Source organism: Meles meles, chromosome 6 (genome assembly GCF_922984935.1).
Source record: "Meles meles chromosome 6, mMelMel3.1 paternal haplotype, whole genome shotgun sequence".
Lineage (NCBI taxonomy): Eukaryota > Metazoa > Chordata > Mammalia > Carnivora > Mustelidae > Meles > Meles meles.
Window position 1 is genome coordinate 67859696 of NC_060071.1, and position 24151 is coordinate 67883846.

The 24151-nt window shown below is 38.2% G+C and overlaps 1 protein-coding gene and 1 pseudogene across 3 annotated transcripts in view; both read right to left on the bottom strand.

The window, feature by feature from the left end:
- SPG11 (SPG11 vesicle trafficking associated, spatacsin) overlaps window positions 1-24151 on the bottom strand; it is an 87289-nt gene that overhangs the window by 59593 nt on the left and 3545 nt on the right. For all 3 annotated transcript variants that reach the window (XM_046007503.1, XM_046007502.1, XM_046007504.1), the window contains 7 exons: window positions 23321-23545; window positions 21500-21701; window positions 16904-17041; window positions 16274-16722; window positions 15072-15217; window positions 6387-6519; window positions 199-354 (listed from right to left, as the gene is read on the bottom strand). In XM_046007503.1, coding sequence (XP_045863459.1) covers window positions 199-354; window positions 6387-6519; window positions 15072-15217; window positions 16274-16722; window positions 16904-17041; window positions 21500-21701; window positions 23321-23545 — 1449 coding nt within the window. The remainder of the gene's footprint in view (window positions 1-198; window positions 355-6386; window positions 6520-15071; window positions 15218-16273; window positions 16723-16903; window positions 17042-21499; window positions 21702-23320; window positions 23546-24151) is intronic.
- LOC123944749 lies at window positions 2429-3329 on the bottom strand (annotated as a pseudogene).

The window sequence follows — 24151 nt, forward strand, 5'->3', positions numbered from 1 at the left end:
TTGAAAGGGTGATTAATCCTTTCTGTCAACTTTTCCAGTCCTAGAACCCATGTCACTCACTCAATTCTACACTGACTTTTTTCAGCTTTAGTAATCAGCGCTCTACTAGCTCATGCTCTCTCATGCACCAGGACCACTTGTGTCTCTGTCCTGACACAGGAATAGGGCGCTTGCACCCCTCTTTGGTACTATTCTTACCTTCATTGTGAACAAAAAGCTCCTTTATTTGTTTGTTAAGAAAAGACAGTGTAAGATTAAGCAACTGTTCTGAAAAGTGTTTGCTTTGGGTTTCAGAATCACTTTCTTTAATTGCTGAGCAAAGCAAATCCAATGCTGGTATCAGCTTTTCCACATCTGAGAAAGAATCAAAGAAATTAACATGAACATCAATCAGTATACTCCTAAAAAAACATATCCAAAAATACCACAGTTAGGAAAACAATTTTTTTTATTTTTTTTATTTTTTAAAGAATAAAACCAGTATATTTCCTTTGGACTACCTGATGGAGAGGCTAGGGTGGTAAGAATGGATAGTATGAATGACACACACCATATAAATATATTTTATTTGAAATAAAAACGCTTACACAGCTCAACCGGTCACTTGGGAACAAACCTGCTTAACTGTATTACTGAGCAAAAACAAAGCTGAAGTACAAACACCCTTCCTTTTTGACATGTATTTGGAGATTGGGAGGAAGACACTACTTAGTTTTTTAGAAACTGACCTTCCCTTAAGGCCTGGTCACCGAAGTATAAACAGTGCAAATGAAGCCACCATTACCATTGTCATCTTATACCTAAGTCACTTGTGTATTCTGAGATCACACATATACCTGATGATGTACATGGGAAGGTCTGCTGTCTCACAGGTCCATTTAAGTTCTTGGCAGGCAGGACTGAGGAAGAGTATTTGGAACAAGTTTTACATCCCATTTAGAACAAATTACTAGTATTCCCTTAAATAACAGGTTATAAGAGAAAGATCCTGCCTGGAATGTATCCTTTTCACGTTGGTTTTTAGTTTTTGTTTGTGATTTACATATTTGTTTGATTCATCTGTTTATAGTGCAATCCTGCCACAAAGTATTAAAGCAGAAGATACCAACATTCCTTCAACATCTGCATTTTTCAAGTTTTACACTCTACTATGTGCCTAGTATATTAACAGTTCTTGCATAATAAAAATAATAATAAATGGGTAAAACTTTTCTAAAAATGAAAATGTCTATAACTATAATGGTACTAGATAGGAAGGAGACAACGAGGGAAGAGAAGCAAACACATTCAAGTGCATGGAATGTCATTCAAGTCTTTGTATTTAAAAACAACTTCTGCAGAGAAGCTGGCTAAAATGGAATTTCCAGAAAACTTCCTTTGCCCCCATAAAAGGACCTAAAAAGCCCAATCCAAACTTTTGAAAATTACAGTTATGAGATGCAATAAATGATCATCAAAGCAGTCAGAGGGAGAAGGACGAATGGGTCTTCCATTCAGCTAGTTTGTAGTGTAGCTTCTTTAGCTATTGGTGGATCAGTAAAAACCACCAAAATACCAGAAATGCTTTGAAGGACAGGGGTAGAAAAGTACTGAGCATATTACCTGTCTATATCAGTAAGAGGACTTCATGGTTAGGAAAATTTTCTAAACAATAAAATGACTCCAGGATAGATCTCTCTCACCATCATTAAATGTGGCAGAATTTTAAGAAATTTTACTAGTAGATATAGTGAAAATAGAAAATTACAAGGCAGAGAACACAAAAGAATCAAGACGATGTTATAGGTTCAACAGTATTCCATAAGGCTAGAAAACCTGTTAACATTGAAAGCTCTAGCAAAATACACTTTAAAAAAAAATTTGGCGGCAGGGGGCACTTGGGTAGCTCAGTCAAGTGTCTGCCTTCTGTTCCTGTCATGATCTCAGGGTCCTGCAATCAAGCCCCACATCTGGCTCCCTGCTCAGTAGGGAGTCTGCTCCTCCACCTCTCTCTGCCCCTACCTCCCATTTGTGCTCATGCTTTCTCTTAAGATTTTTTTTTTTTAAGATTTTATTTATTTTGAGAGAGAGAGACAGTGAGAGAGGGAACACAAGCAAGGGGAGCTGGAGAGAGAGAAGCAGACTCCCCACTGAACAAGAAGCCCAATGCAGGGCTTGATCCCAGAACCCTGGGATCATGACCTGAGCTGAAGGCATACGCTTAATGACTGAGCCACCCAGGCGTCCCTCTCTTGAGATTAAAAAAAAAAAAAAAAACTTAAAAAGTATATATATTTTTTATTTTTAAGTAGTCTCTACACCCAACATGGGGCTCAAACTCACAACCCCAAGACCAAGAGTCGCATGCTTTAGCAACTGAGTCAGCCAGCTGCCTCTTGAACTATTTTTTTAATCAAAATGTCACTCTTGTTTATAAATCATTTATTTATCATATGACCACATACTGACTCCTTTCTACCCACATACCAAAGAATTCTACACTTGACCTTAAAGCATTCTGCATTGCTCTGGCCATCTTGTAGCTGAGTATCTTATTCCAGTCAATTCTGGTGTGAGGAACTGGAAGCTACTGGCACAAGGTCTTGAATGTGGGGTATGACGTTGTTTGGTAGTTTTCACTAAATGCTGGCTGGTATTCATTTTCAGCATGCTCTATGACTTTAATAAACTTCTTGGCAGTTTGGACTTCACTGGAAACATTTATTGAATCCTGCACATCTTTACAACTAACCAACAGAACACTGCCATCTTCGTAATAGTGAACCTGAATCTTAATTACTCACACCACCCGAGCTGTAGGTGGTGTGGCAGTGAACTTCCACTCTGATCTCCCACAACCATTCCAGAAATTTTTTGGCTAAAACTGGTGGTTTTCAATACATGCAATGATGGTCTGTTGCCCATCTATAGCGCTGGCATAAACAGTACAGAAGCCGTTAGAATAATGATCTTTCACACAGGCCTTTAAAGTACTGTCATGAGATTCTCTCCAAGACTTCAGACCTCTATCAGCATTCTCTGGGCCACCAGCCTCTTTCTGTAAGTGATCAAACTTAAAGGAAATTTTGTTTCTTGGATCTAAAAATCTGCTATTACCTAGGTCACTGTGTTCTCTAATTAAGACCTGATCTTCATAGGTGTAAACTGACCCATGTTATACTGGGCGAATGCAAATACTGCCCCTTCCCTGAGGAGACTATCATTATTAAGTAGTAGCCAGACATTGTTGAACCTTTCATTAAATTCCCCTGGGGGTGCATGAGTGATGAATTTAGCAGCCCCATGCGTACCTTCTCCTCATCTGAAACTCGATCCTCGAAGTTGGCCATCTTGGGCTGCTCTGACATGTTGCAATATTTATTTATTTATTTTTTTAAACCTTTTTTATTTTTTAAGATTTTATTATTTATTTATTTGACAGACAGAGACCACAAGTAGGCAGAGAGGCAAGCAGGGGGCGGGGGGAGGGGAAGCAGGCTCCCTGCTGAGCAGAGAGCCCGATGCGGGGCTCCATCCCAGGACCCTAGCATCATGACCTGAGCTGAAGGCAGAGGCTTAACCCACTGAGCCACCCAGGCACCCCTGACATGTTGCAATATTTCTAAGCATAAAACAAGAACCAATATCTTATTTTCAAAAAACTGACAAAACTTTTATGAAGTCTTACCTGCAAACGTTAGTGATTCTACTTACTACTGGTCGTTATTTACAGATATCAGTAGTAACAACCATTTTGCTGACCCCCTATGCTAGATCTTAAGTATTGGACTTGCTCTTATAAATGCTCTCTCATTTATTATTTTCAACACCTCTGAGAGGTACTATTGTAGCCCCCTTTCCACAGATATAGAAACTGAAGTTAAGAGGGAATAAAATAACTTGCCCAAGCTAATCTGGAAAGTAAATGGCAGAGTCAAAATTTGACCTTCAGCCTGATTCCAAAAGCATCCTCTTAACATGGAGGTGAAAGCAAGAAATGTGGGTTCCTGAAAATTCCATTTGCCAGCTGCAAGCCCTAATAATGGGATTTCCATTTCTCTCAGCACTGGCTCCACCTCCAGAATCCCATGAGAATGGTGGGAAATGTGGGTTTGACCCTGACAGAGCTGCTAAGCTATTTCCACTCCGATTTCCAGAGTCATCCTCACCCTTCAGGCCAAAGCAGTGCCGATGAGAATAGAATGAAGAGAAATCACTGACAAACAGAAGAGAATAATAACCATACAATTGTTAATGGAATCCCACTTAACACAAAGCAAGCTTTTTTCTAAATTCAAGCAGACATTTAAAAAAAAAAATTTGGAGCACTAAAAAAAAAAAAGTTAGCAATGTAAGAGTAAAGAGACAAAACTGTACACCAGAATGAAAGAGAATGTTCTTAAAAAAGAAAATTTCTAATCCACAGAGAACACTACATTGTTGAAAAAAAGGAAGTTGTCATTTTCTCCATGGAATTAGAGTACCAGCTGATAAAACTTTTCTGGAGGACAAATTATTAAAGCCTTTAAGAATGTAAATCATGGGACATATGGGTGACTCAGTTGGTTAAGTGTCCAACTCTTGGTTTTGGCTGAGGTCATGCCCTCAGGGTTGAGATCGAGCCCTGCATCAGGCTCCATGCTCAGCACAGAGTGTGCTTAGATTCTTTCCCCCTCCCACACTCCCCAGCTCATGTGCTCTCAAATAAATAAAATCTTAAGGAAAAAAAAGGTAAATTGTATGTCTCTTTGACCTGGAAATTTCACGTCATAAGTATTTCACATATACTTATATGTATACAATACATATAATTGTATTATATGTACAATAATTGTACATATGTGAAATTATACAAACACACAGAGAATTTATAGCACAAACAATAGTAAAAGTTGGAATCAATCTAAATGTCTAACAGGAGTAAGGTTAGGTAAACTATGGTATAGCCCACACAGTGAAATTCTAGGCTACCACAAATAAACAGTGTATTAACAAGAGAGATCTAATAATATATCATCAAGTGAAAAAAAAAAGCAGATAATAAAACTGTATGTATAAGTAAAAACATACTTTATTCCTCTATTCCTCTAAAGCAAAGAGGCACATGGCTTCCTGGTCCAAGAATAAAAACTAGGTTTCCGGTTTATTAAATAGGAAAGCCAAATCTTGAAAAGTGTTGGTAATGTAGCAAAAAAGCTGAAGAGTTAGGCAGAAAAATAAATTTTTTTTTAAAAGATTTTATTTATTTAGGCAGAGAGACAGGCAGAGAGAGAGAGGAAGAGAAGCAGGCCTCCTGCCGAGCAGAGAGCCTGATGGAGGGCTCAATCCCAGGACCCTGGGATCATGACCTGAGCCGAAAGCAGAGGCTTTAACCCACTGAGTCACCCAGGCACCCCTAGGTGGAAACATTTTTTTTAAAGATTTTATTTAGGGGCACCTGGGTGGCTCAGTGGTTAAAGCCACTGCCTTCGGCTCAGGTCATGATCTCGGGGTCCTGGGATCGAGTCCCGCATCAGGCTCTCTGCTCAGCAGCAAGCCTGCTTCCCTCTCTCTCTGCCTGCCTCTCTGCCTGCTTGTGATCTCTCTCTGTCAAATAAGTAAATAAAAAATCTTTAAAAAAAAGTATTTAAAGATGTTATTTATTTGACAGAGAGAGAGAGACAGAGACAGAGAGAGCACAAGTAGAGGGAGCCGCAGGTAGAGGGAGAAGCAAGCTTCCTGCTGAGCAGGGAGCCCAACATGAGACTTGTTCCCAGGAACCTAAGCTGAAGGCAGACATTTAATCGACTGAGCTACCCAGGTACCCCTAGGCTAAAAATTCTTATAAGAAGTCTCAATCCAGGGGTGCCTGGGTGGCTCAGTGGGTTGGGCCGCTGCCTTCAGCTCAGATCATGATCCTGGGGTCCTGGGATCGAGTCCTGCATCGGGCTCTCTGCTCAGCGGGGAGCCTGCTTCTACCCTGCTCCCTCTCTCTCTCTCTGCCTGCCTCTCTGCCTACTTGTGATCTCTGTCTGTCAAATAAATAAATAAATAAATAAAAATCTTTAAAAAAAAAAAGAAGTCTCAATCCATAACTCCCCCGTCACTAAATATCTCAGATAGCTGCAAGAGTGGGCAATTTTGCAAATGAATTTTATCCTCCTTTGAACAAAATTCTCTTGACTTTAGAAGGTCATCTCTTCCTTTCATACTAAAAATACAAAGGACAGGAAAGGATATGAACAATAAACACTCCACTTAGAATGAGAACATTTATAGATTCTTACAACTCACTCAAGATTCCACAAAGTATAAAAATGTCATCATTGAGTTTCAGCAAGTCTGTCAGTCATCAGAAAGTACACCAATATGAAAATCACCAAAAAGATAAAATGATAAATACAAATGTAGAAGCTTTTTCTACGTACTTCTTAAATATAAATAAGATGGGAAGTCATCAAGCTGATCAGGTACAGAGGATTTTGAGGTTGGATTCAAAAGATTTTCTTTGCTCTTCAAAAAGAAATCTACTGTGTCCAGCTGACGATTTTCTATTCCAGCCTGAAACAGGAGAAAATCAGAAAAAAATTACAATAGGAAAAAATTGGGGATACAGGTTTTTTACGTTTTTAACGTTAGAATGTAATGCACTGGGACTGCAAGAGACACAAGGCTACTTATCTTGCAGCAGTACCCTGGTTCTGGTGAGGATTCTGACAATGATTATGCAATGGGGGGGCAAGTCTCCAACTTTTCTGAACACCAATTTCTGCTTCAGTAGAAATAGAAAGTTAGAATAGAAAGCACTTCCAATTCTACCATCTGTAATTCTAATACTACTCAAAGCTAGGTACTTGGGGACCATCATTTTAGGTAAGTTAGAGTCCATTTGAATTAAAATGTTAAAGCAGTATGATATAAAGTTCACTGAAAAAGCAGGCTAAAAACAGATTCCCATTTCTGACTAGGCATCTTGAGGAAGCTTTTCATACAGTGCACTAAAAAACTGATTCTCTCTTTCACACACACACACACACACACACACACACACACACACACACACACACATATATATATACACCTTTTAATGCTGGAAACAAAAAATCCTCCCAGGATAAAAATGAAAACAAAGACAAACCCAGAAAAGTAATGGCTCTAAAACCGACTGCTACCTGAAAAGTTCTGCATCTTTCTGATGGCCTAAAGCAGGGGTTGGAAAACTAAGGCCCATCAACACAGCCCTTGCCTGTGTTTGTAAATAATGTTTTATGGGAACACAGCCACACCCATTTCCCCATTCATTTCCATATTGCCAATGGCTGCAAAGGCATATATAACTAGATGCAATAGAAATCTACCAGCAAACCCTACAATACTTAACTATCTGGCTCTTTACAGAGAAAGTTTACCACTCCTACCCTAAAGCCCTGTACCTAAGAATTATCTGGAGCATTTGTTTAAATGTAAATTGCTAAACCCTGCCCCCAGGAGTTTCTGATTCAGTAAATTTGAGGTAGGACTTAAAAATCTGCATGTCTAATAAATCTCCAGGTTATGGTGATAGTGATGCTGTTAGTCTGGGGACCATACTTTGAAGTTCTGTGGGTTAACAGACCAGGCAAGTTGAGGTAAGAGGTACTGGTGGAAGTTATACATGGAGTAAGAGAGGATAAACCTAAGGTCCACACAAGGTGACACTGTCCAAAATGGATAAACTGGAAAAACTGTCCCCAAAGGGAGACTATAAAAAACTGCCTTTGCTCTGGTTGGTGGGAGGTAAAACCGAACTGTCTATGATTAAATAAGTGATATTCTTGTTCTTAGAAGTATATGCCAAAGTAAAGAGTTATGAAGTAACTTTTAAATAGTTTGGCAAAAATATAAAATACACAGTCAAGATATGTGGCAAAATGTTAACAGCTGGGGGCGCCTGGGTGGCTCATTGGGTTAAGCCTCTGCCTTCGGCTCAGGTCATGATCCCAGGGTCCTGGGATCCAGCCCCGCATCAGGCTCTCTGCTCAGCAGGGAATGTGCTTCCCTCCCTCTCTCTCTGCCTGCCTCTCTGCCTACTTATGATCTCTGTCTGTCAAGTAAATAAATAAAATCTTTAAAAAAAATGTTAACAGCTGATGAATGGTGAAGGGTAACTGGATGTTCATTTTACTATTTTTTGCAATTTTTCTGTAAATTTGAAAATTCTCAAAATAACATATTTAAAAACAATGACCAGGGCACCTGGGTGGCTCAGTTGGTTAAGCAGCTGCCTTTGGCTCAGGTCATATGAGATCTCTGGTCCTGAGATCAAGCCCCCAAGAGTCCAGAGTCAGGCTCCCTGCTCAGGGAGGAGTCTGCTTCTCCCTCTGCCTCTTCCCCTGTTCATGCTCTCTTTCTCTCTCTCTCTCTCACACGTAAAATCTTTAAAAAGAAATAATAAGATCAAAGAAATACCCTCCAGTCTCAAATGACTTCACCCCGCTGCTGGTTCTCTCTCTCTCTCCCTCAAATAAATAAATAAAAATCTTTTTAAAAAATGATCAAATAGTAATTCTAGAAATAAAAAAATAAAAATTGAAATTAGGTTTAAGTATGTAAAAGCTAACTACTACTTTTTTTTTTTTTAAGATTTTATTTTTTTCTTGATTTGCCAGAGAGAGAGCGCACAAGTAGGGGGAGCAGTAGGCAGAGAGAAGCAGCTCCCCAGCTCCCCACCGACCAAGAAGCCCAGTGCTGGACTCAATCCTAGGACCCAGGATCACCACCGGAGCCGACAGCAGACACTTGAACCGAATGAACCACCCAGGTGTCCCAAGTCTAATTACTTCTGATTGAAATACCACTGTGACTTCACACAATGTGTGTGTGTGTGGGGGGATATACATTCAGTGTCCAAGCACATGCAACAGTTGTGAAAACTGAGTACTAACTAGGCCAGAAGTATCAACAGATTTTAAAGAATTGCTATCAGACCGATATTCTTCCTACTAAGACCATGACTCATCAGTGAGACATAAAATCACTGTCAAACTGGAGAACACTAAAAACCAAAAAGCTTGTTAAAGCAGCCTGAAGAGAAAAAACTAAACTTCCCTCAAAGAAATAACAGTTGATTTCTCAATGACAATGGAATCCAAAAGACAGTAGAAAGTGATCATGAATGTTCTGAAAGAACTGCCTACCTATAATTCCATACCTCCCAAAAATGCCTTTCAAAAATGGCAGCAAAATAGATATTATTTAGATAAAAACGGAGTTCAGCACCAGTCAGATCCTCACTCAAAGATAGTCTAAATGATACTCTAGGCAGAGAGAAGTGAGAAGAAATGTGAGAAGAAACAAAGAGCAAGGAGACGTATCAAACCTGTATAAAACGGAATGAACCTAAATACATAATAATGATGTCTATTATGGTTAAAAAAAAAACAAACACAACAGTAACTTAAGTAGGAGAAAAGTAAGTTTAAAGCATTCAGTGGGCTTGTATTATCCAGAAGGGTAAAATTATGAACTTTGGATTTGATAATTTAAATATGTACATTGGGGAGGGGAGGCGAACCATAAGAGACTATGGACTCTGAAAAACAACCTGAGGGTTTTGAAGGGTCAGGGGTGGGAGGTTGGGGGAACAGGTGGTGGGTGATGGGGAGGGCACGTTTTGCATGGAGCACTGGGTGTTGTGCAAAAAGAATGAATACTGTTACGCTGAAAAAATTAATAAAAAGGGAAAAAAAAAGGAAAAAAAAATAAATATGTACATTTTGTATTTTGTTTCCCAGAATATCCTCTAAAGAACAAAAACTGAGTATTTAATATCCAAACTAGCAGAGGTCATAGGAGCTCCTGGAGAGCTGATAATGTTTTATTTTTTTGAGGTAATTGGTGGTTACAAGAGTTTCTGCTTTGTAATTATTTGTTAAACTGTATATATATTCTGTACACTTTTTTATACATGTTATATTTCACAATAAAAATAAAATTGGTTAATGTGGTTTATTACAGTAACAGATGAAAAGATGATTCATATGACTGTATCAACAAATTCAGGCCAAGTGGTCAATACAATTTCAATACCCATTCATGATTTAAAGAAGACTCATAGCCAGGAAAAAAGGAGAACTCAATCTTATAAAGACTTTCTTTCTTTCCTTTTCCATTCCCTTTCCTTTCTTTTGAGAGCGAGAGAAGGAGCTGGGAGAGGAAGGGCAGAGGGAGAAGGAGACAGAATCTTAAGCAGACTCCCGGCTGAGCACAGAGCCCAGTGCAGGGTTTGATATGACGAACCTGAAATGACCTGAGCTGAAATCAAGAGTCAGATGCTCAACCAACTGAACCATCCAAGCACCCCATAAATATTTTTGTAATATACATGAATGCATGTGCACAGACACATACTTTAATCGGTAGATATTATGGGTATTCATTTTTAAAATCAGGAATGAGATAAGGATGCTGCCCACTCTTACTTTTGAGTGATATTATACAGCAGCAAAATAAGGAAAAGAAGTAAAAAGAATAAGGATTTGAAGAAACCAAATTGTATTACTTTGATATTATTGAACATGAAATATATATAAACTTCAAGAAAATCTAACAAATAAATTATTAGAATTAAGAAGAAAATTCAGGGGGCGTCTGGGTGGCTCAGTGGTTTAAGCCACTGCCTTCGGCTCAGGTCATGATCTCAGGGTCCTGGGATCGGGTCCCACATCAGGCTCTCTGCTCGGCAGGGAGCCTGCTTCCCTCTCACTCTCTCTGCCTGCCTTTCTGCCTACTTGTGATCTCTCTCTGCCAAATAAATAAATAAAATCTTTAAAAAAAAAAAAAAAGGAAGAAAATTCAGCAAATTTCTTGGATACAAAAATCAATGTATAAAAGTTAAATGTATTTCTTTATACTGGTAACAAACAAATGTAACTGAAAAATACACCATTTAAAATAGCAATATGTAATATAGTTTTTAAATATATATAAACACATTCTATCTTTAAGCATATAGTACTTAAATATAAATACACATATATTTAAATATAAATACATATCCAAACTAAAAATAAAGCTAACAAAAGATGATAAGCTCTTAATGGGAAAATTGTAAAAACTGTAACATTTCATTGAAAGACATTAATGGAGACATGAAAAAATGTAGAAAGAAACTTTGCTTAAGGATAGGAATATTAAATATCCTAAAGATGTTAATTCTTCCCAACTTGATATATAGATTTAATGTAATTCTAATAAAAATCTTAACAGTTTTTCATGAAACTTGACAAGCTGATCCAAACAGAGGGAAGAGTGTCAAGGGAGAAAGAGTAATAAAGACATTCCTGAACAATAATAAAGTGAGGGAATTTATAATTAAGACAGAGTGGAAATGGCCCAGAACAGACAAAGACCAATGGACCAGAATAGAGCCCAGAAAAAAACTCATGCATAGATAGAAACTTGACACACAGAGATTTCAGATAGTGGTAAAAGGAAGAACTTTAGGAAAAAAAGTGGCTCTGAGATGGGTCTCTACTTCCCACTATACATAAATACAAGTTCCAAATGGGAAAGGACTTAATTGTGAAAGTCATATTTTTAACACTTCAGGAAAAATAACAGAAACATCTTTATGACTTGAGGATAGGAGAAGTCACAAATTACATGCAAAAAGGAAAAGACTGATTAATGAAACTACACTAAAATTTAGAACTGCATTGAAATCAAAGACCCCACAAAGAAAGTAAAAAGACAAGCCACACATTAGAATATATTCGCTCCAGTTATAACAAAGGATTAGTATCGAGAATACAATGAACACACAAACTACACACCAGTAAGAAAAAAACAAACACCCCAAGGGAGAACAGGCAAAAGACATGAACAGTCACTTTACAAAAGAAATTCAAATGTTGTATATACATCAACCTTAACCAGCAGAAAAATGCAAATTAAAACCCATCATAGTATCAGAACGGCAACATGTTTAAAAATCTGCACATGCTGAGTACTGAAAAAGACATCAATAATGAAAACTAACATACTTTGCTGGTAAGAGCATAAACGGATAAATCAACCCTGGAAAACTGGAGTATCACCTAGTGAAGTGAAAGATGTGCACGTCCTACGACCAGCAATCGTACTACCAGCACAGAGAAACATTGACACATGTGCTGCAGTAGATGTGAACTGTTTACCACAACACGGTTCACAACAGCAAACTGGGGGAAAAAATCTAAAGTTGGATAAAGATCTATTTATACAGTGGGATACCATATGCCAACAGTACATGTTTGTATTTCTGTGGTGTTGATAGTGATTGCCCATGTACCATCCAATCCTCAGGAAACTCACACACATGTACGAGCACTATGTAAGGCTACACTGTGCTCTCTGTGGTCTGTAGTCACACTGCCTGGGTTCAAATCCTGGTTAACTACCACCTGCCGTCCATGTATACCTGAATTAGATTTCCTAACCTGTGTCCCCTCATCAATAAAATTGGGCTAATAACAGTATTACCTATAGGACTGATAAGGTAATAAGAGTATTACCTATAGGACTGATAAGGTAATAAGAGTATTACCTATAGGACTGATAAGGACTGAATGAAATAACACTTTACTATTATCATTAATATTTAAGAAAAACAACCATATGGAAATAGGCATGATTACTTCTGGATAATAGATTTACAGGTGATAAATTTTCTTTTTTCCCCCAATTACTCAAATTTTTTACAATGATGTTATGTAGTGTATAAAAGTAAGTTCTTCAACAAATGGTGCTGGAAGAAATGAGTATCTGCCGGCAAAAGAATGAAGTTGGATCCCATGCTAGTAGCACGTACAGAATTAATCAAAATGTATCATGGATCTAAATATAAGGGTTGAAACTATACAACTCTTGTAAATCTCCACACCTCAGTTTCGGCAATGGTTTCTGAGACATGACACCAAAAATACTTGAGACAAAAAAAAAAAAAAAGTAAATTTACTTATCAAAATTAAAAACCTTTGTGTTTCAAAGGACACTGTTGAGAAAGTGAAAAGGCAACCAGCAGAATGGGCGAAAATATTTGAAAGTCATCAGAGTCTAGTACCCAGCATATATAAGGAACTCTTAGAACTCAAGAAAGACAAAAAATTTAAAACTGGACAAAGATGTAAACAGACACTTCTCCAAAGACACCTACAAATGGATGACAAGCACATGAAAACATGATGGAAGATAAGCACATGAAAACATGTCGAACATCATTAGTCGTTAAGAAAATGCAAATCAAAACTAGTGAGGGGTCCCTGGCTGGCTCAGTCCGTAGAGCATGCCACTCTCAATATTGGAGTTGTGGGTGCAAGCCCCACAATGAGCAGAGGGCACACTAAAACAAACCACACACACGCCCCACAATGAGGTACCATTTTGACTACACTTACAAGAATCGTTTTAAGAAAAAGGTAGACAATAACAAGCGCTGGTGAGACTGTGGCGCTCTTAGTGCCCTCACACACTGCTGGTGGGAATGTTTAACAGTGGAGCTGCTGTGAGAAACCAGTGTGCGGCTCTCCAGGAGGTTAAGTGGCCCAGTAATTTCACTGCTAGGTGTATACGCAAGAGAAATGAAAACATAGGACATAAAACTCGTGCACCACTGTTCACAGCATTATTTATAATAACCCAAAAGTGGAAACATCCAGATGTCCATCAACTGATGAATGGATAAACAAAATGTGGTACATCCATATAATGGAGTACTATTCAGCCATACAAAAAATGAATGATACATGCCACAACATCCATGACCCTTGAAAACATGCTAAGTGAAAGAAGCCAGTCACAAAAGGCTACATATTTCATACTTTCATTTATATGCAATGTCCAGAATTTGCAGATCCAGAGCCAGAAAGTATATTAGTGTTTGGGACTTAGAGGCCACAAGAAATGTTAAGTGACTGCTAATGAGTACAGAATTTCTTTTTAGAGTTAATGAAAGTGTTCTGGAATTAGATAGTGGTGATAGCTATATGAGTCTGAATACACTAAAAACCACTGGACTGTATACTTAGGTGGGTAAATTTTATGTAATGTGAATTATGTTATGTATGTATTTTAAAGATTTAATAACTTATTTGAGAGAGAGAGCAAGAGAGCACAACCACAGGGAGCTGCAGAAGGAGAGGGAGAAGCAGGCTCCCAGCTGAGGAGAGAGCCCAATCCAAGGACTCTAGGGTCATGACCTAAGCTGAAATTTTAAGAGATTTAACGGGCTGAGCCACCCAGGTGCCCCTAAATAATTTTAATAAAACTGTCATTAAAATACAAATTTGCACATAACATTACTTTCATTTTTTGACCTTTCAGAGGCTGTGTAATATGACTTTGATTCTAGCTCCAGCTCAGTAAGGCTATGAGCCAATCACTCAACCACTTTGAGCCCAAGGTTTTTCATCTGTAAAATGAAATGAATAAAAGCTACCCAACCCATTTCGTGTGGTTATTTTAAAACAAAACTAGATAATGCACCTAAGAGTGTGCACTATAAAACTGCTATACAAATTCAGGTTATCTTGCTTCTACAGCTGTAGAGAAGAGTAGGGACCACCACAGGGAGAAATAAAAGATCACTCTTGTTCATGCTTTCTATAGCCTGTTTCCACTTCATTTAGTCTTATCAGCTTACTGTTGCCTCCACTCCTTGCAACTTTTTCTTTCTTAGTGTTTATTATAATTTTATATCTTTTAAGGCCAAAAAGGGTAAACTGTTTAGTGGAATTCGGGTAATGAAATGACTAGAACTAAGCAAATGTTTGGGCAAAGACTATAGTTTGGGGTGCCTGGGTGGCTCAGTGGGTTAAGCCTCTGCCTTCGGCTCAGGTCATGATCTAGGGGTCCTGGGATGGAGCCCCGCATCAGGCTTTCTGCTCAGCAGGGAGCCTGCTTCCCACTAACCCCTCCCCACCGCAGCCTGCCTCTCTGCCTACTTGTGATCTCTGTCAAATAAATAAGTAAGATCTTAAAAAGACAATAGTTCTTTTAACTGCTAGGTTAAATGAATTCTCCCAAATCTTCAATCAAATAAGAGTATATGACAGAAAATAATCCTGCAGGGTCATACAGACATTTAATTTGGTTACCTCCAGGGCATGTATGGGGATTGAGCACCTCCCCCAACCATTGAGATGGCAAAGAGAGTCCACAGTGCTGGCACTTCCATGGATCATCAGTCTATTTAAAAACTCCTCTTGAGTCAATCCAAACAAAATCAGAGAGAGTCCATTTTCTACAGGGAAAAAAAAAGTTACCTTCAATAAGTTATGAGGGCTTAAGGTTTAGCATTGTAACATGAATTAAATTCTAATTACTCCATACTTCAGTGCTGTAATTAGAAATATATTTATTGGACACCAAGTACTACTCTGACCATAGTTATTTTGATTTTTTAATGCTTTTGCAAGAGGAGTTTTATTTTTTAAACACAGACCACAGGGTACATTCTAGTAAGAACCATGCATCCTATGACATAGTAGTAAATCTCACTTTTCTGCTTTTTATTATCCTGCACAATAATTCTTGGAATTTTAAACTATTTACAGAGGTTACATTTCTGATTTACTAAGATAAAGCAAAGAGCAGGCCCCTGACACAAGGAAATGCATAATTACCAAAACTGGTATTAAAGAGACACACAGTATGATCACATCATTCAGTAGCTTTACAGGAGGTTATAGCATAAATGCTGAATGACTATATATCTAAAATATCAAACTCAAATGTCTACAGGGCCAAACAGGTGGTGAGACAAGTGCAAGAAAAACTTAACAAGAAAACGGCGCATCTAAGAGAACTAAAATTCAGCTCCAGTCTATAAATTACTACGCAGGAATGCAGGCCTAGTGTTGCCAGATCTTAGAATTTTTCAGTAACAGCAGGAAATCCTCAATTTTACAGGTTTATAATAAAGTCTTTTTAAAAGAGCTTTGATAGTGCAAGCCAAACAAAACAGATCTGCGCTTCATAGATGGCCCACAAGCAGCCAGCTTGGAACTTTTGCTTCCACAGATGAGTCAAGTGAACTCTCTGGATTAAAACCAACCTGTGTTACTCTTAAGACTCTCTGATTTAGTATCTGAACTGAGCATTTAGCTGAGCAAAATTAACCTTAATTAAAAATCAAGTACAGGGAATAACAGTACCAAGAGTAACACCAAATATGCCCCGTGAAAGACTACCACTTAGAGGAGAGAGTAGACACTAATATCTCCAGGACAGAAATAAAATAGGTTTTACATGCACACCTCTCAGCAATGGATTTCAACCTGATACAAGACATTCTCACCTGTCAAGACAAGGCACAGCTGCTCGTCTCCACTAGCGTCTATAGGAACACACTTTTTGCCAAGGGAGAAACACTGCATACCCTGGGTCTCCAAATCCCAAAGGCCAATGGTGCAGCCCATTCCTTCCACTGCCCAAGTAAACAGTGCACTGAATCCTGTCACAGACATACAAGTAAGTTCAACAGGTTCTTCTTGTTCACTAATGTTCATGATTTTCCATGATCTCCCTGGGTCACTGGTGTTGGCATGATCCTTCTGTGGAAACTTATAATGGCTGTGCATTATGTCCTGTGGAATGAAGGCCCAGCCTAGCATACTGGTACTGTGGTTACCAGATTCAGGGGACTCCAAATGCAAAATATTCTGGAACCATGGAGCACAACAGGAAACTTCCAATTTGGAGCTCTTTATTGTTTCATTCAGTGATGACAGCTGGGCTTTCCAAGACCTGGAAAATAGGGTAGAACTCACATCTGTTACAGTGAAAGGCACTAAATAAAACACTATATCAGGAAGCAGATGCATTAAAAAAAAAAAAAAAAAAAAAGTGTCTACTTCTGTAAAGCCCTTTAGTAAAAACCATAAAAAAATGAAATAAAAAAGTAAATCCAAAAAGAGAGTTTCTGTACCTATCAACTTGAAAGGAAAACTTGGTCAGTTTCATGTTGTAGTCAGAATTAACAGGATCATCTTCATCTATCCCCTTGGGGCCTTCAATAGGAATGTCTTCTAGAGTTCTTTCATGTAGTAGGTGTCCTGGGTGTTGCCTACATTTTAAAATGATAATCATGGTCAACAATGATGATCAAATCCAAATTTGTGTTACTACTGCTCCTGTTAAAAACTGAGGGGTGTGGGTGTCACACAGAAGGAGTAGTACAAACAATAAGTTTCTGTGAACAGGACTCCTTATCTCCATTGCTTATAGCAGAATGATAAAGTCAGCCTGAAGAATCTGGCCCATTTATAACTATGTGTGGTAACAAACTGTTGGTAGTGTTCATTTCATAATATATACATATACTGAATCATCATGTTATACACCTGAAATGAATATAATATTGTATGTCAATTATATCTCAATTAAGAAAAAAGAATTTGACATTTATGGGTTTTATGAAGAGATAAGAGCACTTATTGCCTACTATATTGCAGATGTTGTGATAAAAACTTTATATAAACTAAACCTTTCAACAACCCTATGAGGGTTTATAGATAAGGAAACGAAGACTCAGAGAAACAGTGGGGCTGGATTTGAACCCAGGCAATGTGACCATAAAGCCCAGGTTTTTAACTGCTCACAATACTGTCACCACAAAGTAAGATTTAGGCTGAGATGGGGAATACACAAGAACTAGAAAGACAAAATCCGAGTGCGGGTGTACATGCAAGAGTACATGCAGAAAGAGGGCTGTCACATTTGAGAAACACAGAGAAGGCAAAGGTGTCTAAAGCACAAGGAATGAGAAGCAAGGTGGTGTGAGATGAGGCTGGAGAGCCTGGCAGGAGAGAGATGGTGCAGGGTTTTATGGGCTGTGAAGGATTTTTAGTTTCTTCTTGGTGGAGGGAAGCTAAATAAGGGTTTTAAGCAGAAAAGTAATATGATCAGATACAGAATAGCTAGGGGAGAAAGAGGAATTTAAACATCCTGAGCACTTAGTTAAATTACTATTCACCCTTTCTACAATTTGAAGGTAATAAGTTAACATACATGTATCAAGGAGATGATGAGAAGAAGTTAGAGAAGGCAGGGTAACAGTGAGAGAAGATGACACATGGAGATGGTCGTTCCCCATCCCCCCAAACAAAAGGTGGATGCCTTGTCCCCAGATGTTAGTATCTGGCTATTTCTCTGATAAGATAACAATTGTAACAACATCACTCTGGTTATTGTACAGAGTATGAAGTTGAGGGAGTAAGAGCCGTCATGGAGAGACCAATTAGGAGCTGTTACTTTACCTCAGTTCAGACAGTGGCATGGATGAGAGTGATAACAAAGGACTTAAGAAAAGTGGGCAGATTCAAGAAACATTTAGGAAGATGTAGAAGGACTAGGACCTGGTGATTAACTAGACACAGATCTAACATTTAAAATAGGTTTGAGATATACAGAAGAAAGGAAATGGAAAACAGTCCCTAAGAAAGAAGGAAGAAATAGGATCCAGAACATCCAGAAGGATGGGCCTTCACAAAAGGAGAATCCATTGTTAATAGGAGGGCAGATGAGGAGATGGGTACAGGAAAATGGGTTTGTAACTTAATGTGAGAAACTGAGAGAACTCTCATTAGACAGATTCTACTTCCTTTATAAAGTAGGAGGCAATGTCACCCCAGATTTGGAGGCAAAGAAATGAGTAGAAACCTAAGGAAAAGAGGGTTAAAAACATTGTTGTAAGGGTCCTGGATGGCTCAGTGGGTAAAGCCTCCGCCTTTGGCTCAGGTCATGATCCCAGGGTCCTGGGATCGAGCCCCACATCGGGCTCTCCGCTCAGCAGGGAGCCTGCTTCCTCCTCTCTCTCTGCCTACTTCTCTGTGATCTCTGTCAAATAAATAAATAAAATCTTTTTTTTTAAAGATTTTATTTATTTATTTGTCAGAGAGAGAGACAGAAAGAGAAAGATCACAAGTAGGCAGAGGCAGAGGGAGAAGCAGGCTCCCTGCCGAGCAAGGAGCCCAATATGGGACTCGATCCCAGGACACTAGGATCATGACCTGAGCCGAAGGCAGCCGCTTAACCAACTGAGCCACCCAGGCGTCCCAATAAATAAAATCTTTAAAAAAAAAAAAACATTGTTGTAAAGAATGGGCTCATGAAAAATCATTATAAAATTTCCAGGTAATACTCAGAGACCAGTAGAAGGTAGCAAAAGTGAACTTATAGTGCTATCGATTTTCCTTCGTAGTTTTCTCACAAGCACCTGGTTGCCTGGGTGCAGGGACAGAGAAGGCAGAATGAGGGGGGCAGATTTTGTCAGACCAAGGGCTACCATAAGGCAGGAGCAAGAGTTTAGGGTGTATGCAAAAAAGGGGCTGAATGACGGTGAGAATGAAGTCAAGACAAGAGGGGGCTCGAGAGTGGAAGATCAACTGACTGGAAATTTCAATGATGTCAGAAGACAAGAGTGGGAGTACTTGAGTAAGTGATGTGGAAAGTTTGGGAAGTTGCGGTCAGGAAGTGAGATGTGGAGAATAGGGACTTGGGGGAGGAACAGTTTCAAACAACGACAAAGCCAGGGTAAGAGTACGGGAGTGTACCACTAAAGTAAATTGGAAGAAAAAGTCACTGACAATGAACTGAAAGAATAAACTACGAATTTGGGTTCTCAAGGAGCTTAACAAATTCTATAGGACACATGAAAAAATGAGAGAAATAATACAAGACTATACAATTAAGGGCCAAACTGTAATTTAAAGCAAAAGTGCTACACAAGTTCAAAGAAAAGAAAAATGATAAAATGAGTGTAAAATTACAAGTGGAAGGGGTTTTAGTAAGAAAAGGCCTCATGGGGGCGCCTGGGTGGCTCAGTGGATTAAGCCGCTGCCTTCGGCTCAGGTCATGATCTCAGGGTCCTGGAATTGAGCGCATCGCATCCGGCTCTCTGCTCCGCAGGGGGCCTGCTTCCTCCTCTCTCTCTGCCTGCCTCTCTGCCAACTTGTGATCACTCTCTCTGTCAAATAAATAAATAAAATCTTAAAAAAAAAAAAAAAGGCCTCATGAAAGAGGTAGATCTTAAAGGATAGAACGAAAAGGAGAGATTGACATTCTGTATCAGGGGAAAAAAGACCTAGAACCAGGAGTGAAGAAAGAAACACATTTCTAAACTTCAGAGAACAGCTAGAAAATAAAATATGCAGTCAACTCTAGAGAAATCACACTCATTAAAGAGCAGTCATATAAATAATAAAGAGATTACTCATTTAGTTGAGTTCCCTAAATAAATAAATTTGTTCCCTAAATTTATTGGGAACAAAACACTAGCTTTGATGTTAAAGTAGCTGAGTTCAATGCAATTTGTTCAAAGGAATGTGCCTGATGCCCTCTTCAGAGCTCTCTTGAACACTAACTTTTGAAGTGTTACTAAAACATCATTGGAAAGGAACCCTACATACAAGGATCTGAGTGGCAAGGATCAGGGTGGCTGAGTAGGCTTTCCTCCCTCCTCACCTATCAAATTATTTTCCAAGGTAGAGGATTAGGAGGTAACTCTAAATACACAGGATATGGTTTAGTCAGAAAAAATGGCCTACTGATAAACAAGCACATGATCTGAGAATGTGCTAATCATCCCTGCTTAAAAATTAAAAAAAAAAAGGGGGCATTAAAAGGCCACTTTAAAAAAATCACAGTGGTAAGTTCTGGAAGGTATGTGAAGATGAATTTGTTCTTTCTTGTGATCCAAACAATAAGCCATAAAAGCCATCAAAGTGCCCTCCCAATTACTCAAGGATTTATTTATCTCATTCATATTAAGTGAGGACCAGAAATCCTAATGGTTTTGAATGGCCTTCAATACTGAAAGTCATAAATGCGGACTAGCATCCTTTTAGATAAGGAAATTGCAATGTACAGGCTGGGGTGTTTACTTAAACCTCTCGCAGCATACCTCTCTCAAACACTGTAAAATCAGAAGTAACTAGAATATCTAAATCAAAAAGCAACACAAAGGAGAATTCAATTTTTACTAATATATTTAGATAGCCACAGGTGTGGGTCCTTCCAGGGAAATGCCTGAGGAAATCCTCAGCTGGAGCAAGCTAGCTCAACATAACTTATTAAAGTCCTTAAAGAGAAAAGTAATCCCTAAGGCTGCCAGGACCCTGAGCCACATAAGAAGCAATTTCAACTCAGGGTAAATCCTTTTTTCTTCTACTCTAATGTAGGGCAAAAAACGGGTAAAAAAATGTATTAATAGCCAACTATGCCACTATACATTATGTACTTGATTATTTTTAAAACTGTGCTTGATTACTTTTTTACTTACATGATGATATGTCATATATAACATACATAAATCAAAATCACAACTTTGATATACATTACAAAATAAAAAGGTAGCCAATGGTCATTTGCACAATTTTACAGTAATAACCTCACTAGGTAGTAGCTAGAACATGATCTAGCTAAATAGAGAAATAAAACACGTTTCAAAAAAAAAAAGCTAACAAGTACATTTTTAACCTCCTACGGCTTTATCTCAAATTAGAGACTGTAATAATTTACATACCTGAAATACAAATTTAAGTTAACAGCAATTGCAGAGTTGGAGGAGCTGACAATCACTACAACATCTAGGTCTTGAGACACTTTCAGTGAAGTGAAGGAAGAAATCTTGGCCGGTTCCTGCTGTTGCTCATTACACACATCTTCTTGGCGAAGTGCTAAATCCACGTGGGCTACGTGTGTACCATCCACAGTGTCAAAAATGTCTTTGAGTTAAGAGTTAAGGAAATTGCCAGTCTTAAGTATGCCTCACCAGGGACGCCTGGGTGGCTCAGTTGGTTAAGCAGCGGCCTTCGGCTCAGGTCATAATCCCAGTGTCCTGGGATCGAGTCCCATATTGGGCTCCTTGCTCGGCAGGGAGCCTGCTTTGCCCTCTGACTCTGCCTGCTACTCCTTCTGCCTGTGCTCACTCTCTCTCTCTCTCTAATAAATAAATAAAATCTTTAAAAAAAAAAAAAGTATGCCTCACCACTTCAAGCATAGAATGGGATGGACCTTGGAAACCTCATGGCTGCAACCCTGTAGGGTTAGTGGACACCGAGGCAGCCCTCATCATAGTCATCAGCAGACTATGAAGTTGGTGGCCCAATAAACCTGATAGAGTTCATTCAGCAATACTTGCTGAGAATCCACTCTGTGCCAGGCCTTGAATGACACCTTGCTAATATTTCCACTAGTGTTCTACAACAATGCTAACAGAAATATAACGTGAGTCATGTTCATCACTGTAAATTTTCTAGTAGCCTTAATAAGTAAAACAAACCCAGTGAACCTAATTAATACATTTTATTCAATCCAATATATCAAAAATATTACCATCTCAACATGTAACTGATATAAAAAAACTGAGATATTTTACAACTTCTTTTCAATAAATGTTCAAAATCTGGTATTTTACATTTGTAGCAAATCTCAGTTGAGACACTAAATTGTCATCGGAAATACCTGCTCTGTATTTAAGTTTTGTAAAATTCACATTTGAGAATGTAAATACACTTAAAAGTTCTCCAATAATTAAATCAAGTATGAACTTTTAAATTTAAAGTAATTAAGTAAAATTGAGAATTCCATTCCTCAATCACAGTAGCCAATTTCAAGTGCTCAACAGCCATAGAATCCTAGTGCTTACCATGTTGGACAGCACCATTCTATAACCTGGCAACAAAGATGAAGTTAGTGCAACATTTTATAACATTTTTATAAAAAATTTTAGTAAAGGCTATTTTATATCTAAAGTAGAAAAACCATCCCTTTAATTCAGAAATAAAAGTTCCAAAATTAGGTAAGGGGTCATTTTCAAAGTGTTCAGAACAATTTTGCTAATGATCTATGGATCTGCTAGAGACAAAAAACCCCCCAAAACTATAATATTTCCAAAACCAAATTAAAAGTGGTTAAGCAAACCCTATGATTTACTAATATGATGGAATCATTAGAGATAAGTGGGTTATATTTATTTATGAAAATGAACCTATCACATCATAAGCAGTCCTTGAAATCCTTTCTGGAACAAGTACATAGTAGATATTCAACAAGCATGTTTTGAATAAATGTGTAATATAGAGCATATATAATTTAGAAAGGACACAAGATGATCATATGACTACAAAAAAATGTACATAACAGAAAATATTTCAATAGGATATAAAGCAATATAGGTGAGTATTTTAAGTTCATAAAGATCTTTTTCCTTGGAAAGTTTTACTGAAAAACTAACATTCTGCCTATATACCAGTCCAGTCCCTAAGACTAAAAACCTGAAAAAGGCTCATCTTTCTAGGTAGTCTCCTCCCCTAAATATCCCCATCTTTACTGCCAAGGATACAGATCCAACCTAAACTACTCAAAATAAAAAGAATTCCTCTGCAGAGCTGCACGTCAATAATCCTGTCCACTGCTTGTGTAGGCAAGGGTAACGTGAAACAGTTGAGTACTCCAATCTCAGCATCTCTTTCAGGAAATACAACGTGTAGGAGAATACACTTGTTGATGAACAATAGTGATGTGTTATTGTGAAATGACAGGATTCTCAAAGATAATAAAGAAACATCTAGGAAACAAAAGAAGATTATTTCAAATTCACTGGTCAGTTTTACAGTTCATAAATTTGATTGTGTAAACATAACACAAACAGGTAAAACAAAGAAGAAAAAATACTTTGTCTGACTCTAGGCAGTTATTGCTCACACCTACCTAAGCAAGTGATTACTTGTCGGTAAGAGGATAAATAGAGACAGCCTACAATGTCTCTGTTCATTCTGTTTATGGCCACAGTCTTATAGCACACCAGATTAGAAAAAAAATTAAAAATAAATAAATAACCTACTTATCCCAGGAACTTCACAAAAACAATCAGATTTTTTTTTTTTTAAAGAAAAAGAAGGGGGTAGCTGGTGGGCTCAGTCAGAAGACCATGGGACTCTTGATCTTGGAGTTGTGAGTTCAAGCCCCACATTGGGTGTAGAGATTACTTAAAAATAAAAAATCTGAAAAAGAAAAAAACAAAAACGAAGGAACCTTAAAATCAAGGGTGTCAAGTATACTACTGCCTTAAATACAGAAGCCTGAGTACTTTGATTTCTGTTCCCTGCAGCCCTCAGGATGAGTAATCAGTCTAGATCAGCACTATCCAAAGAAATACCGTCAGCCACAAATG